Genomic DNA, 17628 nt, shown 5'->3' with positions numbered 1-17628 from the left:
ACAACAATCATTATTTTATTCAGTTGTTTGGTCTTTGATCGTGTACATCTATTGACTGTTCTATGTTGTGTGTGTTGTTAGTCAATCCTATAGGTGTGGCTACAGAGGAAGAGAACCTGAAAGTCAATGTGTAACAGCAGAGTTTTGAAAAAAATTATAATAATGTCCTCTTCTCACATCCTGGTGAGGGTCATCTCTGCATGATTTCAAGGCACAAAACACAATATTGACTACATTTAAAAAGCACTTCATTGGCTGTGAAGTTCTTTGGTATGTTCTAAGATCATGAAAGGTGTTTTATCAATGAAGATGTTTTTGTCATTGGATCACTTATACATCATATTGATTACATAGTTAGCAATAAAGCATCCTTGGAATATAGATAAGACTCTAGTTGTGAGTTCAGTACCTGTTAGCAATTTGCTCAGAGGATTCTTGTACAGTCTCAGCAGAAACAATGTGAGGAGTAACTGCAAACAGCGGATGTGGGAAATCTTTTTGCTTTTCGCTAAGCAATGATACACTAGCACAGAAAGAAAAACAGATAAATAGAATTTTATACAACCATATCATTAGTATTTCACACCCACTGTTAAATTAGCCATTAAGAAAATGTTCCCGCTTAACTCGTGTGGCAATGGCTTACTACAACTGGCCTTGGTGCTTGTTTGATAAGATGAGGAAAAAGTTGACCATACTATCAGTTCATTATCATTGGTTGTAATTTTGTCCCCTCCTTCTTCCCAGTCAATGTAATATCAGGTATAGGGTTTACCATATTGCTCAAATAGATGAATGCACACTTCTCACAATTGGAAATATAGCTTTTAATAACATTAGGTTGGGTTTGTGAATTAGTGATTACCTGCCTCAGACTTCGATACCAGGCGAAGAGGATGAAGGGTGTGAAAAGTAAACAGAATGTCTATTACTATGATATAATGAAATGGTGTTATCTTGAATGCTATGTAGCATTGTTTGAAAACACTAAAGCGTACATATAACAAAAATGCATAAAATAGCCTTATTAAACTCAAAGGAAATCACTGCTCTAGTTTTGTTTAATGTGGGAGCAGATTGATCACAGCAGAAATTACAGCAAGTCTGTCAAATAACTCTTCTTAATAGTACAGTTTTAATTTTCAGTCAGCAGTGTCTTCATTGTTGTCATATCAATGAATTAAAATAATTGAATGTCCATTTATTGAGATCTACTCTGAAATGGTACAGCCTAATTTGGACTCATTTCCATCAAACCAACATTGCGTGAGCAGAGCTTTGTCACAGAGTCAACAATGATTGGGCCCCATTTGAAAATAATTTACTTACAGTGAGCAGAGTAATCAGGCGATTCAAAAACAAAAGTAGCTCACTCTGTGGTTTAAAAAAAATGTCATCTCCCATAGACAAAAATGCAGAATTTGTATGTACAATCAAAAAGAATGAATATTTAAATAACAAAACTACTTCTGGAAAAGGAAACTTTAAGTGGCCCAAAAGTAAACTACGGAAGGAATCAGTTTAAACTCCTTTCAACAGGACAGCCATGGCCTGAAGTGGCACCAGCTTACCTATTTAACTTCTGTAGCATCTTTGGACCATAAGATATTGGAACAGACGATGGCAAATCAGCTCACTGAATCAGATCTCTGTTCAATGGGATCATGGCAAATCTGATAATCCTCAACTCTACTTTCCTGCTTTTTCTCTATAATCCTCGATTCCCTTGCTGATTTAAAAGTCTGTCTATTGTAGCCTTCCACATACTTAATGACTCAATTTCAAAGGCTCAAATGGAGTAAAGAATTCCAGAGGTTCACTTCACTCAAAAGAAATCTCTTCTCATCTGTACCATGAATATGAGACACTTATTCTGAGGTTATGCCCTCTGCTCCTAGCCACTCCGATAAGGGTAATCGATTTTTACCCACCAACTGTGTCAGGTCCCCTCAGAATTTTGTATGTATCAATAAGATCATCTCTAAATTTTCCATATTCCAACAAGTACAGGCCTAAAGAAAGGGAATTGGACGCAGAAGCTGTTTGTACTTGAGAGATTAGCATACTATATGTTGGCCATCAAAATGTCCACCTGTAGATGTGTAAATGGGCCCCAAAGAGGTCAGTTAGGCCAGTTAATCTGTGCATGCACGGGTGATGTCAGAATTCTACATACGTAATAATGTCACACCAGCTGCACATGCTATTGAGATCAAAATGTCAAGGATGAAAACCAGGAATGGAGACAAATGCCAGGAAAGGTGGCATAGGTCACGATTTAGCATGGGCCAGACAGCTCTTATGGTGAGCGATGAAAGGTTAGCATTACTGGGACGAACTTGTACTTGAGTGAAGAGGGGGAGAAGTGTTGCTGACATCATGTAGGACTTTCACCCTACTTCATGAAATGCCCAAAGGTTGGTTCAATAGAGAATCCATCTGGTTTGAAGGCAGCTTTGCACAGTCTGGTCAAGTTTGTGCACCGTTGCACTCCTTATGCTACCCCTATGAAACACACATTTGTAATCATCATAGGGTCCTATCATAGAATGATGATTGCTGACACATTTGGATTTTAAGGGCCAAAAGGTGGCTCTTGGAATCCATGCACAAGTTGTCTCTAAGTTTAATGTTTTCACAAGTTGGATAACATTTACATTAATTGCAGTTTTATTTGAAACAGGGTAAGACACATTCAATTGTGGTGAAATTCACTGCATAAGGAAGAGTCCGAGATATATTTCAATTCTCATTGCCATGTCATTACTAAAGCATTTATTAATGAGTTTAAGTACAGTACAAAAATGGAAACATACTTTGAGAGTAATTTGTAAATGTTTCCTGGCACTTCGGAATGTATGAATTAAATTCAGCATTCAAGTAAATGGAAAACATGAAATAAAGCCACAGTTTTTTTCCTCAACATATTTCAAACTTTTGAATTCTATTAAAAATACTCTAAGTTCAGACTTGAATCTTAACTGAGTTTATGTGCCTATGGCCAAAGTGGAAAACATTTATCTATTTATTTAAAGAGAAAAGCTAACATAATAAAGCATAGATGGAATCTTTGACACAACAACAAACTATTCACCAGCACAAATGCTGTAAACATTTCAACAATAATCCTCATTAATTCCATGGACACATTTACAGATGTGAGAATTTGCTTCCCCCGATCAGGAACTTTTCGTTTATTCGAAATATCTAACATTCAACCTGAAAGCCAATAAGTAATTTCTACAAACAGCATCTTCATGCATATTTGTTAACAACACAATATTTTGCATAAAATAAAACCAAAATGAACTGTGGATGTCGTAAATCAGAAACAAAAACAGAAATTGCTGGAAAAGCTCAACCGAGTTTGGAGGAAGGGTCACCGGACCGGAAATGTTAACACAATGTATTATGCTCTTCATGAAACGGATGGTCAAAGGAAGAGTCTATTGCTTCTATTGAAACACAATGGCTTGGACATTTTGGCAGTAATGACATAAAATAACAAAGGCAATTCCTGAGAAAAAAGGTACAAGTTATAACCTTGAGGTGTGCAAGAGGCATTTCAGTTGTGTGTGTCAATAAATTATTCTGGCCGAATGAGATAGCGCAGAATTGCTCTACTTCTTAAATTCTTTTCAGCAAAGTCAAGGCTGGCAACAAATGTGTTTTGTTATGTTGGCAGCAGAACAAATGCTTTGCGAACACACTTGGTTGGTCGATGTTTCTGGTGGTCACTGCTTCCCATCAGTTTGATTATGTGAGTTTATAACATTGCCAGTTGCTATTTCCTAAGGCAATGTAATCAGTTTGATCCACTGTATCTTGCCAAGATACTGAAGTAAAACTTCATGAAGTGCTGCATAGGATGTATGTTACTATTAGGGGAAATAGCAACAAATTTCAAATTTGAGGTTCTTTATATATTACTTTTTTGTAGAACAAAGTGTTGATTTTCCTTTATTTTATTACAGAAATTAAGGGTAACTAAACTAAGTTGTTCCTTAGAATTCAAATCAATGTTGTGACTTTTCAAGAATTTCAAAATTAGATTATTTTCAAACTAACGTTTTTGTGATTATCCTGGTAAAGCAATATCCTTACGGTCCTTGACTAAACAAATTGTCAGATATACATAAACTGAAGCAATCTTATGATGTGAATTGTTTCTGTACAGTTTGTAATTGATTAAACTTTCACGATCAATGGATTTGAACAAGTTTTGAATGAGAATCTGCTATCAAGGCTTTTATAAATACATGGTTATATACTGCTACTAGGTTTAATAGGGCCAGACAAAAATTAAATGGAGATAAAAATATTTAATTTCGGTCACAATGTTTAAGAATGAAACTCCAGAATAGAAAGGAACATCAGGCAAGATAGATGTTGGAAGAACAGTCTGCTATCCAACAAACTTGTGCAATTCCATTCATTGGTTTGATTGCTTAAGTTTATAAATAACTTACAAGCTGTTTAGCCAAGGACAGTAAGGGTACTAAAAATTCCAGAGTAATAATATTGCTCTACCAAGATAAAAGAGGAGCTTTTTTGCTGAAATCTCAAAAAAAAAGTCTTGAAAATAATCCAATTTGAAATTCCTGAAAGATCACAACATTAGTTCAAATTCCAAGAAACAACTTCATTTAATTAGCCTTCACTTCAGTAAAGAAAAATCAAGGAAAATCAACACTTAAGAAACAATTATTTTTAAGAAACAGTAATATACAAAAAGTTTTTAAAATACTTATTCTGACTGATTATCTTGGCCACTGTAAATATGTAAAGACACCACCTTACGTTAGTCTTGTGCTTGCTCATCTTTTCTTTAATAAATTTTAAGCCATAGTGGATGATTAATAACAGATTTCTCATCTTCAGGTTTAAATTTTCTCAATATTGCATATTGCTACCTTAATGGAGTCTGTTCAAGGTGAGTCTGGAAATCTTCAGCATCATCTGATGGTTTAGTATACTGTACGTCGCGTGGAGGATGAGAAGCAACAGGTGCAATTGGCTGAAGCAAAACTGACTCTTCCTTTTCATAAATTGAGGGAACACTGGAAAACAGATTCAGAGAAACAACAGGATGATTATTCATGTGGCTTAACTATGGAAACATCATTAAAACTATGAATACATCATGGAAATCACAGCACTACTGCAAACCACAATTCTAATGTCACGTGAAAATGCAAATATTTCTAGCAGTAACAAGAAACAGCAATCTTCAGTGATTGATCCCTTCCCAACCTAGTAACAATGAGACCAATCTCCTGCTGTCAAGGCAGACACTGGAAAAATATCAAATTCAGTTTGCCAAACAAAAATATGTAAAGAGATGTTAAGTACTCATTCTGTTCATGCTGTTTGTAATAGTTGTTATCTGATTTGAACATTGTAAGGATCATGGTTGTGGAACACAATTAAACTCCAGAGGAGGTCAGGAACTGTGCATTCCAAATTAACTCAACACCTGAACTTCCTGTACGTTAGTACCTTATTGGAGTCTGTGGAAGCAGATTCTGGAAAACCCCAGCATTAAACAATAGCTTAGGGTGCTCAGAGTGCTGTGGGGGATCAGGAGCAACAAATGCTGGAATCAGAGGTGGAACCAACTCTTGTTTTTCAGAAGCCCAGGAAACTTTAGCTCATAAGAAATGGTCATTTTAACAATCCTTCACAAATTAATTTCTAAAAATGAACAAACTCATCACTTATACAGTAAATAGGCCCAAACAAAAAAAGTGGGACGTGCAGGAGATTGAGTAGCTTCTGTTCCTACTGAATGGATCCAATTCAAAATGTTAATGTTATTCCCATTAAAATTCTTTTTTCATTTCTTATATACATTCTGCCATCAGTTTTGACATTTCAGCATTTCCAATAATAGCTTGGAATCCATCCAGTATTTTGTACACCTTCCAGTAAGAGGAAAAATGCAACAGAATTGCTCAAACTGCAAGGAAAACAATTTTTCCACCTAACCAAAATAAGACCTTCATTATTTTATTTCTATTTTTGCCAATTTTGATTTGAAGCTGTGAACTATGAGCAGAGAGCTAAAGACGACCTTTGGACAAGGATAAGCAGCTTGTTTAAAAAAAAAAGCACAAACAAAATGATTTTTGTTCAGGAGGTCAGGCCAAGAAGGTTGAAAGCAGGTTGGTTCTTGTTTAAAGAACATTGTTGCTGTTTTGGTTCAGGAGATGCATGATGTTCAAACAGATGGCAGATGTTTGGATATTAGCTGATGCCTCACAGGGAAACTAGTGTCAAATAGCCTAATTGAAAGAAAAAGTGGAAAACAAAAAAAAGAGAAACCAAAGTGTGAAGTGGTGTTGAACTGTGATTAAGTGAGGAGGAGTCTGGCTGCGAAAACCAGGAGGTTTGATTGCTCCTGGTTATCCTTCCATTATCAAGTTACTAAATATTCAGAACAGAATCTCATGACAAGAATTAAATAATTATTCCTGAGTCTACTAGAATTGTGCAGACTGGTGTCTGCAGAAATCAAGCAACGTGCAATCCTCTCTGTATGTGTGTCTCAGCATCATAGAAACTGCTTATGTGAACTGGCTAGGTACATTTCCTTTGTAAATATTTCCCATAACTATCTGTCTAGCTGTCTTTGTGCAAGTGGGGGGCTAGAATCAAAAATGATTGTGTTTAAATCTTAGGCATTAATTACATCACAATCGGTTCTGTGATAACGCGCATTTCTTCAGCACAAATTGGCTATAACGTGCTTGAAGAATTTAGATTATTATCTGTAGAATGTGAACTTTCCTTACCTGTATTGGTTATTATGCAATTCTGGTCCCATTGGTTTAAATGGTGCTGCGTGAGCACACAGGAATGGAACTATCGTGTTATATCAGAACAGACTGTATTTTGTTACTTAACCTTGCTCTGCTAAAGCTGTTATTATTATTATTAATAAATTGTTAATTCTTCTGTTTAAGTTTTAAACTTGGTGTCTGGTGACAGTTGTTTAAAAAGTCTGGTTATGAACAATTGGAGGGTCATCGACTATTTTAAATTTTGCTGTTTTGCAAATACAGGAACAGGGAGTTTGAATGGATTTGGCTATGTCTTCATATTGTACCAACCTCAAGAAGTGTTAGGATCTCGATGAGCGGAGATAAAAATTAAGTAATATTTCAGACTTTGTGATCTTATCCTCCCAATTATCAGTCTTGGTTCTTCAAAAACATTTCTGACATTGAGTTCCATGGGACATTAGTTCAATAGCATCTTCAAATATTATTTAGTCACACACGGCACCCCAATCTGCTGGCCTCCAATATATCAATCTGAAAGCCTTCATTTTCAGATCTCTCCACAATCTCAATCACCACAACATGTGCAATCTTCACAATTTACAACTTCTGAAACTGGCTCACTGTGCATACACACACTAACTTCAACTCAGTAACCTTGACAAAACATTGAGCCACCAATATCAAACAAGCTGGAGATCCTTTCATAAACGTTTTGCAGCAAATATCAGGAACCTTTGTTTCATTTTAGTTTGGCTTTGTCCTTGCTAACTCCAGCAGCCATTCAGAACCAGTTTGAAGACAAATCCCGAAACCTGATTTCTCTGCAAAACTTAATTTGTTGCATTGAGTGAAATCCTGTCCAACTGGTATCTTCCAGAACAGTGAGATTATTTTCAGCATCACGGAACCTGACTGTCAGGATCCTGACTGGCTAACTTGTATGACAGTTGCTGCCTCGATCCTAGAACATTCTAATTATCATCCAAACTCTGCTTTCTGAAAACACCTAGGGAGGTGAGACATTCATTCTGTTAATGAAAGGATTTCTAAATGAAGGAACAACAGTGTGGGTTACAATGCCTCAGAGATAATCAGGGAAGACTGGTCCAAGTCTCCAACCTTTATCTGTGAGGTCCAGCTCTGGGATTGGAGGATCTTAATGAGAAGTGATTTTAGCAAGAATGAATTTTTTAAAAAATCATCAATTAGCAGACATGAAGACAACAACCGAGCAAAGTCCTAAAGGACTGTTTTCTGTCTAACCGGTACACCAAAACAATCCAGCAGTTTAGGAGGGCATGGCAGTGGAATTCCATGGTGCCTGGACCCACACTCTGACAGTCCCAGCATTCTCCTGCACAGACCTCTTTAGCACAACACATCGTGCAGCTCCAGTCATTTCTTCCAATCAAAAACTTGGTAGATGGAATATAATGTGGGGAAAAGTGAAGTTATGCACTTTGGCAGGAAGGAAAAGGGAGCTTAATATTATTTAAATGGAGAAAGACTGCAGAAGTTGCCAAACATACAGGTTTGGGATGAATTACAAAAAGCTAGCATCCAAGTTCAGCCTGTAATAGAGAAGGCAAATGGTGGGTTGGCATTTATTTCAAAGGGAATTAAGTAGAAAAGTGATGAGGTTTTGCTAAAAAGCTATACAAGGAACCTGTTAGAACACAGCTGGAATACTATGCATAGTTTTGCGCCCCTTATCCAAGGAAAGGCATACAGGCATTGGAAGCAGCCCAGAGAAGATTCACTAGGCTGATATAAGTAGAAGAATGAGAGGTGACCTTATTGAACATGAGATTTTTAGAAAACTTGACAGGGTAGATACAGAAAGGTTGATTCCTCTTGTGGGAATTCCAAGACTAGATGGCATAATTTCAGAATAAGGAGTCATACATTTAAGAGAGAGAGAGAGAGGAGGAGAAATTTCTTCTCTCAGAGTTGCGAATCTATGGAATTCTTTACCATATAGGGATACCAAGCTTGGTATCCCTAAGTATATTCAAGGCTGAGAGAGATAGATTTTTAATTAGTAAGGGAATAAAGGGTTGTGGAGGAAAGAAAAACAAGGAGGAGGAATATCAGATTTGCCACAATTGCATTGAATGGTGGAGCAGATTCAGTGGGCTGACTGGCCTACTTCTGCTCCTACATCTTATGGTCTCTCTATCTATCTAGGTACATCTTCACATCCCCATCTGAGCAGGCAACACTCATACCTTATCCTCGTTCTACTGTCCTTTCACACCCAACCTTCAAGGTTACCCTCAACAAATGTTGGCCTTTCCATCTCTCTCATAATCCATTACAAACTTCCATACCTCTCCACTTTCTCTGTGGAGAGCAAAGGCTGCAAATGTTAGCTGTGATATGCCTGGAGAGCCTGATCCTCATTATCCACTGGGGCAAATACATTTTGAAAGAGCTGTTCTTCAGCCTGTAGACTACGCTAGGAGATCCCACCTCCTTTTGGATGTCCATCTCATCTATTGTTTGGATGCAGAGGAGAAGGCAGTTAATGCTATTACTGATGTCGCTTTGGCTGTTGCTGAAGCCATTGACGGTGACATGGCTTCTGCTCTTGTTCCTCAGCAAAGAGGCTTTGGTTCCTTCTAAGCAGTGAGAGGGCTGGCAGTCAGGAAGCAGCTGAAAGTACTTCAAGTTCTAGATGGTGAAGTGCCTTTCATGAAGTTGGTATCAGCATGTCAACCAGTGACAGTATTCCCTGAGAGATGTGGTTCTGTGAAGTATATTCCCTTGATGCCCACAGCTGTTGCTCTTCAGTGAAGCTCAAAGCCTTTCCAACTTATCAGTTTCACCAACAATGCTTTTCCCAATTTCCATTTACCTCAGAATTCTAGTCAGGATGGTTGTAATACAGTATCTTCTTGGCACAGTTTACAAGTTCCTAATTTCCTTTTTGATCACCTCATTAGTCTTCTTAACAGATCCACAGAGGCTCCCCACTTGGATTCTGTCCAGTGAAAGCCAGAAGTAATATTGAGCCAATGTAATTTTCCTTCATTTCTTCACACCTGGCTCAGAAAATTCTGCTCAGTGATGTTGCAGGCTTCATATTCTATATGAAAATAATTCAAACCATACGACTCCTTCAATTTGTACTGACAAGACCTTACATTAGTCACTCTGGATGGGAATATTGAAAGCACAGGGCTAATGGCATTCCTTTCTGATATATAGGAGCTGTTTTAATCAAATCAAAGGAGTTAGTTTGAGAAAAGCCCGATTTGACACCCCTGACAAAGTGGAAAAACTGTTCTGAAATTTGAAGGAACAGCATGGCTTCCACTGATGTCAAAAAATCATAAAACATCTTATTTTTTAAGTTTTAAGAAAAAGTTGCACTATGTTTTTCAAAAGTTATTTAAAAATAATTCATTTTCTTCTCGAGTTGTGATGTTTTTATTAATTTGTCTGCTGGAAATATGTTCCTATCATATGTTGCTCTCATGCATCTTTTTAATAAATGCATTTATAACATTTTTCACCTCAAACAGGACTTGAGGAGATGTTTCACACTTGAATAAGTGGGTGCTATTGAAAGCTTAAGACAAGGATAAATACATTCAAAAGGTATGGAGAACTGGGACTTGCCCATATGAGTGATTTAAGAAAAAAAAATTAATAAATAAGATATGCTCACCTACATAATTGTCATAATTCTAACTTTACAAAGCATCTTCAAGTAATTCCTTGAGCATGCTTTCATGAACATCTAATTATTTCTATCTTCCTGCTCTAAAACTGCTGCATCAGAGCAAAGCCCATTTCTATTCACAGCTCCTCAAACGATGGAAAATAATTAACTATAATTTGAAAAGTCAGCGAACAACACTTTTCTCAGATTCAAGTTTCAATTTTCTAAACCCTGTATGCTGTTACCTTAATTCACTCTGCTCAAGTTGATTCTGGAGTAGTGTAGCATCATCTGGTGGCTTAGCAGGCTTGGTATGCTTTGAAGGATGAGGAACAGCAGATGCAGGAAGAGGATATGGAACTGGTTGTTTCCTTTCAGAAGCCAAGGAAGCACTGGGAAACACAGATACAGAGATATGTCAGGACAAACATTTCTGTAGCTTAGCTTCAAAAACAAACTTACTGTGTCAAAACCTTAGCTGTGACAAGAAATGGTCACTTTAACAATCATTTTCAAATCAACTTCTACTATGATTGAAAGCAACTTTTATAAATAATGGAAACGCACAGTAGACTGAACAGTATCGGAGAGACAAACAGAAGTTAAATCCCAGCTAGAATATTGTGTGCCATTCTGATTGCCACGCTTTCGGAAGGATATGAATAGTTTGGAGAGAATGAAGGAGGGCTTCTTCTCATCACTGGAAGCAGTTTAAAAGATAGATTGGAGAACTTGAGACTGTTTTCTTGCAGAGGAGATGGCTAACAAAAGGTTTGATGGCTGTTTTCAAAAGCCTGAGAGGATGGACAGAATAACTGTAAGAGAAAATTATTGCAGATGGTAGAATCTGCAAACAGCGAATGCTAGAGATCACAATGGGCCAGACAGCATTCATGGAGAGAGAGCAAGGTAACGTTTTGAATCTAGATGACTCTTCAGAGTGGAACCATGCCCTCTCATTAAATGATTGAGAATGAGACAGCACAAGATTTTTGCAAAAGAAGCAAATATGATGCAATGAAAATCTTTTTCACAGAGAGAGGAGCTAGGGTCTTGAACACAGTGCCTGAAAGAGTAATGGAAGCAATTTCTTATGAAGTATTCATGAAGGTATTAGATGATTATTTGTGAAGGAGCAACATTTAGAGTTTTGGGGAAAACACAGGAGAATGGCACTAAGTCATAATACTCATTTAGAAAGCCACTGCAGACATGAGGGCCAAACAGCTTTCCTTTGCGATCAATAGTTTTGCTGGATGCATCTCATCCATTAAATTAACCATACTCCTGTTCAAATTCTGATCAGTCAGTCAGTTGACAACTTTTAACATTTTCTATTTTTTGTCATACAGTCTATACAGCATGGAAACAAATCCTTCAATCCAACTAGTCCATACCAACCATGTTCCCAAAACTAATTAGTCCTACCTGCCTGCGCTTGGCCCATACCCCTCCGAACCTTTCCTATTCATGTATTTAATCAAAATGTCTTAAATGTTCCAACTATACCTGCCTCCACCATTTCCTCTGGCAGTTCATTCCACACATGAGCCATTCTTATGTAAAAAAGATCCCCCCCCCCCCCCATGTCCTTTATAAATCTTTCTCCTCATCTTAAAAATATGCCTCATGTTTTGAATTCCCCCACCCGTAGTGAATGACAAGGGTCTTTTCCCATTATCTATGCCCTTCATGATTTTATAAACCTCGAAAAGATCACCCCTCAACCTCCTACGCTCCAGTGAAAGTCCCAGCCTTTTGACATGCTATGCGGATTTTTCATCTCTATTTATCCTGCCAGTTTTGACCACAGCAAATTTTATGGTTACTATTATGTATCCTGGAATCCAACAACCATTTTGTATATGTTCCAACCTGAGGAAACACTTTATGTCAAGTGCTGAAATTGCAAGATTAAATAGGCTGGGGTATTTGCTTTCTTTCAAATCCCTCGACATGCTGGGGACTGGATGAGCTACAAAATTATGTAAGGAATGCAGGAGACACAGACATCTCACCAACCCCTAATATCATACTTGGCTCAGTGGTAGCATTCTTCTCACTGAGTCAGATGGGGTGTTGGTTCAAGTTTCTTTCATGATACCTGAATACATATTTTCAGCTGACACTTCAATTTATAACACTGAATGATTTCTTGACCTTGCAGAAATCAAGAGCTGCAGCATGACAATGGCATAGCACCAAAATGACAACAGGGATTAAAAACGCAAAAGCACTCCATTGGCTTTGAGACCTCCTGTGGTCACGAAAAGCATTCTATAAATGAAAACCTTTTTAACAGTAGAATCAATTGCCTGTAATGGAGAGAATCTCTGTGGACTATAGTTAATAGTTCTTCACTTTTACAATTTGCTGGTGGCATGTTATTGGGGCCAAAATCTCACCTTTGGACAATGAGTGGGAGAGCCAGGTCCAGAAGCTACTTTCAAATTGCACCAACTCTCACCAACACCCACCCCAGCCTTAGAAAGAGCTGTTAGGTTTGACAATACCATAAAAAGCAGGGGAACTTTCCAAGTGTTTCTTTAATACAACACCACTGAGTCAGATTACATGGTCACTTTAGCCACGGTTGTTTGTAAAATCTTGCTTATGTAAATTCACTGCTGCATTCCCCAGCATAACTACAGAAAGTACAAGACAGAGACTGTAACATGCTCAGGAATCACGAAGGGTGTAAATCATGTTCTTTTTCCTTTCCCTTTCATCTCTTTACTTTGAGTTTTATATTGCATCTTCTAATCGAGGCTAGCATTCTCAGATGTTAGAAATATTGTTTTTTGAAATATTAATTCCTCAAAAAGTTAGAAATAATGCCTGCATTTTGAAATATTAAGTTGAGATTCTCTTTATTTGATCAGGTGTCTTGGATAAAAGCTAAAGTCTCCATGAGATTTTTTGAAGAAATTCTAGACAGCATTTAGATTAGATTCCCTACAGTATGGAAACAGGCCCTTCAGCCCAACAAGTCCACACTGACCCATTCCCCTACACTACACTTATGTCTGACTAATGCACCTAACACTACAGGCAATTTAGCATGACAAATTCACCTGACCTGCATGCTTTTGGATTGTGGGAGGAAACCGGAACACCCGGTGGAAACCGACACAGACAGGGGGAGAATGTGCAAACTCCACACAGACAGTTGCCTGAGGCGGGAATCGAAACCAGGTCCCTGGCACTGAGGCAGCAGTGTTAACCACTGAGCCAACATGCCACCCCACTTCTTGAGCAAACAGTACCGTCCAACGCAACTTAACTGAGCATTCATCTCATTTTTGATTTGGGATCTTGCTGTGTGGGTGCTGCATTTGTTTACAAAATAGTCACACAATATTTAAGAGATGCATTAATTAAGTGAATGGGTGACACAGTGGTCAGCACTGCTACCTCACAGCTCCAAGGACCAGGATTCAATTCTAGCCTCAGGCAACTGTGTGGAGCTTGCACATTCTCCCCATGTCTATATGGGTTTTGCCCAGGTGCTCCCAGTCCATAGATGTGCAGGTTAGGGGAATTGGGGACTTGATAAATTACCAATAGTGTCCAGGGATGTGCAGGTTATGTGGATTAACTCTTGGAAATGCAGGGTTACAGAGATAGGGTCGGGCGGGGGGAGGGGGGGGTGGAAAAGAGGCACAGGGAAGATTGTTTTGAACATTAGTGTTGACTCAATGGGCTGAATAGCCTGCTTCGACACTGTAGGGATCCTATGTTTACTTTAAAAGCACTTTGAATCATTGTTTGAGAACTGGACTAAAATACAATATGAATGAGTCATCCATTCCTTCCTACTGTCTCAAAAACTAACAAATAGCTAAACCTATTACATCTATAACCTTTCTCATGTACAGGTTGGGGAAGTTATCCCCAGTGCTCAGTCTCTGTACAGCTGAAGTAGGCAAATTACTGAAACATCCCTTCTCCAATATTCTTGGAACTGCTTTTGAACTGATATAGTAGCTTAGAGCGGGCTAAGATAGAATAGGAAAGATAGGCACACAACTGGTCATTACAGGTGGCCAATCATTTGTAGCCTATGCTGTACCAGCAGTAAAGGTCATCACAAACATTGCATCTATTCTGCTTATTCAATTGCTCAGAGTTGGGCATTGAATATGAACCGAATGGCCGCTTTCTGTGTCATGATAACTATTACAAACTAGAACTGTAAAGTAATTAATGAAACTACTGTGCTGAATGTATATTAATAAATATTTGGATGAATGTGGATGCACATAAATCCTGTCTGAGCTGAGCAAAGGATTTGAAACTAATTTCATCCACATTGAGGACAAAAATACTTCTAAACAATTAACGCACAAGGAATGTTGATCCCTGAGTGAAGTGGTCAAAGATTACAGTCCATAAACCATTCAGATTCCTGTGTCAATGAAGGTCTATTATACTGTGAGTCAGTTAATTATCTCGAAGAAATACCCTATTCTTTTTTCTTCAACTCAGTTTCTACACTGATCTCCTTGGAGAATTTTTGTCACACAAAAAGACATTATTAACCTGTAAAGTATCAGTTAAATTAGTTTCTATAATCTCAGCAACTCCCACGATTTTCCCTGAGAATCAGATCTGTAAGGACAGCATTGCAGTGGAAAGAGAAACAAGAGGCCAGGGGTGTTTCTGAAGTTGTAATAAACAATGTTTGTCATCCAACACTCACAACAAGAAACAGCAGGTTAACATTCAATTGCTTTTGAAAAAATAGAACCATGTGCTGTACTGACCTAAAATTTAGCACCAAAACAGCTAACACCAAAGCTGCAGCCAACTTAGTAGTTCCTTTGGCATCAATAACATTCCATAATATGGTTTTTGAAAGGATGGTTATTTGACAGGGCTTATTTAATCAGCATCATTGCACCATGGGAGAAATCATAAGTGATTGCACTTTATGAAATACCTCTTGTATTTTAAACTGATCATCCCAAAATGCCAAAAAAAAAAAGTACACTCCAAAAAGTCTCTAATGCAGATCAGCCAGAGGAATACTGTCACTTTGGCTATGAAGGCAGAAGAAGTGGCTATGATGGGCGGCACGGTGGCACAGTGGTTAGCACTGCTGCCTCACAGCGCCGGAGATCCGGGTTCAATTCCCGCCTCAGGCGACTGACTGTGTGGAGTTTGCACGTTCTCCCCGTGTCTGCGTGGGTTTCCTCCGGGTGCTCCGGTTTCCTCCCACAGTCCAAAAGATGTGCAGGTCAGGTGAATTGGCCATGCTAAATTGCCCGTAGTGTTAGGTAAGTATGAGTGGGTACGCTTCAGCGGGGCGGTGTGGACTTGTTGGGCTGAAGGGCCTGTTTCCACACTGTAAGTAATCTAATCTAACCTAACCTAAAAAAAAGAAGTCTGCAACAGCAAGGTGGTTTTACTCATCAATGCTTGATATGTCAAAAATCTTACCACCAACTGGGTGGACAATAATAGTGATCCAAGGGTCAAAACATTCACAAACATGTGTCTGTCAGGGTCCATTTGTGAAATTCTGTAGCAATGGTGGATTGAAAGTGGGACAGAATCAACTGGGAATCCTGGTGAAGAATCGACAAGCAGGTAACAAAATACATGAAGACCATTAGCAATCTGTAACGTCTGTGCGTTTGTTGAAAAACAAAATTAGATGAGTACCATAGTTGGTTAACAAAGTTTCCTACCACTGATATCACTTTGGACAGCATCATGTGTAACTGGCTAGTCCTCTTCGGAATACTGTCTGTTCACCCCAAATGGGAAGGGAGCTTACAAAGGTGGCCAAGAAACAGGCTGTCTCATTTTTCCCTGCAAGGGGAACCACATCCTGAGGAACACCATCTTTGCAATTTGGAATATTAAAATACTGAGGGATGATGTCAAGTATGATTGCGAGGATCCTGATATTGTTCAAAATGGCAACGATGTTCATCATGTCTTGAGTCACAACATCTCAATGATGAAGTAGAGCGATGGCACAATGGAAACAAAAAAGATGAAAGTGCTGCATTCTAGACCCCATGCCATTATGGGTCATTCTACACTATATATCCAAAGACGCCTGGGTCAACAATCAGCATCAAACCACATGAAAACTAACAGCAGAAACTCAATGACTGAGAAGACATCAATTGAGTACCTATGACTTCTTTCTCAGCCATTTAAAGCTCGCTCAGATTTTTAACATTGAATCTTCTACACATCTATTTCAACATGATTCTCTTTAACCGAAGTGTACTGATCCAGGAAAAAAAATTCAATGTACTTATCAGGCCACAGAGTCACTGCAATAGCACCAGCATGCAAGATTGATTAAAATCAATGATGGCAAATCATGCACCATTGGCATGGAATTTCTAATTTGCATTCATTGCAGATGGATGACTTGCTGGGCAAGTACATGTGGAACATAAGGCCTCATGCCAATGGTGCATAAAATGTTAAGGGTCAAGGCTGCTATTTAAACATGGGGCACCAATGAATGGAGAACAGTGTTAACCAACAATAGCAATCAACAAAAATAAAACTACCTCAAAATTTTCTCTGTGTGCAGTATTTTTCTTTGAAACTACATCTCATCTAACTCAATTGCCTGTGTTTTCAGTTTAACAGTCTACTTTTAATTAATATCACTCACAGATTATCTAGTCATTTTACTTCTTGCTGTGTGTGGAACTATGTTATGAGCAAATTGAATTCCACGTTACCCCACATGACAACATAAATTATTTCCAAATTGATTTGCAGCATGAAACATTTTGAATGTCTAACGTCATGAAATGTTATATAAATGCTAATTATTTTTTAAATCAAAAGTTCCAATTCTAACCTTTCGATATATTTTACACTTTTGAGTTAAATATATTTTGACTGATAAAGACTAACCATAACTTCCACTTTACACTGAAAAATATTCCCCACCTACCACAATGCTGCACTGACAGCCCAGGGATCACACTGCTTGAAAAATACATTAAAATAACTTTCATTCATTCACTGGATTCCTCTGTAAATAGGTAACAAGGAGTCTCATTCCTGAAGTCTTTCAGTCATATCAATGACTGCCACATTCACTGTTCAGGCAAGAGCAAGGGGGAGAATTTTAGATTTCCAAAACTCCCACCAATATTTTAAATTCAACTCTGCAGTCATTTCCTGCTCAGTCAG

General features: G+C 38.1%; 1 protein-coding gene across 3 annotated transcripts in view; it reads right to left on the bottom strand.

Annotated features, from left to right (window-relative positions):
• Window positions 1-17628, bottom strand: part of tacc2 (transforming, acidic coiled-coil containing protein 2) — a 264812-nt gene that overhangs the window by 164513 nt on the left and 82671 nt on the right. For all 3 annotated transcript variants that reach the window (XM_072557490.1, XM_072557491.1, XM_072557492.1), the window contains exons 8-10: window positions 10698-10844; window positions 4914-5060; window positions 410-523 (exon numbers count right to left, since the gene is read on the bottom strand). In XM_072557490.1, the coding sequence (XP_072413591.1) occupies window positions 410-523; window positions 4914-5060; window positions 10698-10844 (408 nt within the window). The remainder of the gene's footprint in view (window positions 1-409; window positions 524-4913; window positions 5061-10697; window positions 10845-17628) is intronic.

Source organism: Chiloscyllium punctatum, chromosome 38 (genome assembly GCF_047496795.1).
Source record: "Chiloscyllium punctatum isolate Juve2018m chromosome 38, sChiPun1.3, whole genome shotgun sequence".
NCBI lineage: Eukaryota > Metazoa > Chordata > Chondrichthyes > Orectolobiformes > Hemiscylliidae > Chiloscyllium > Chiloscyllium punctatum.
Note: the sequence above shows the minus strand (reverse complement) of the source record. Positions and strands in the feature narration are given on the sequence as shown.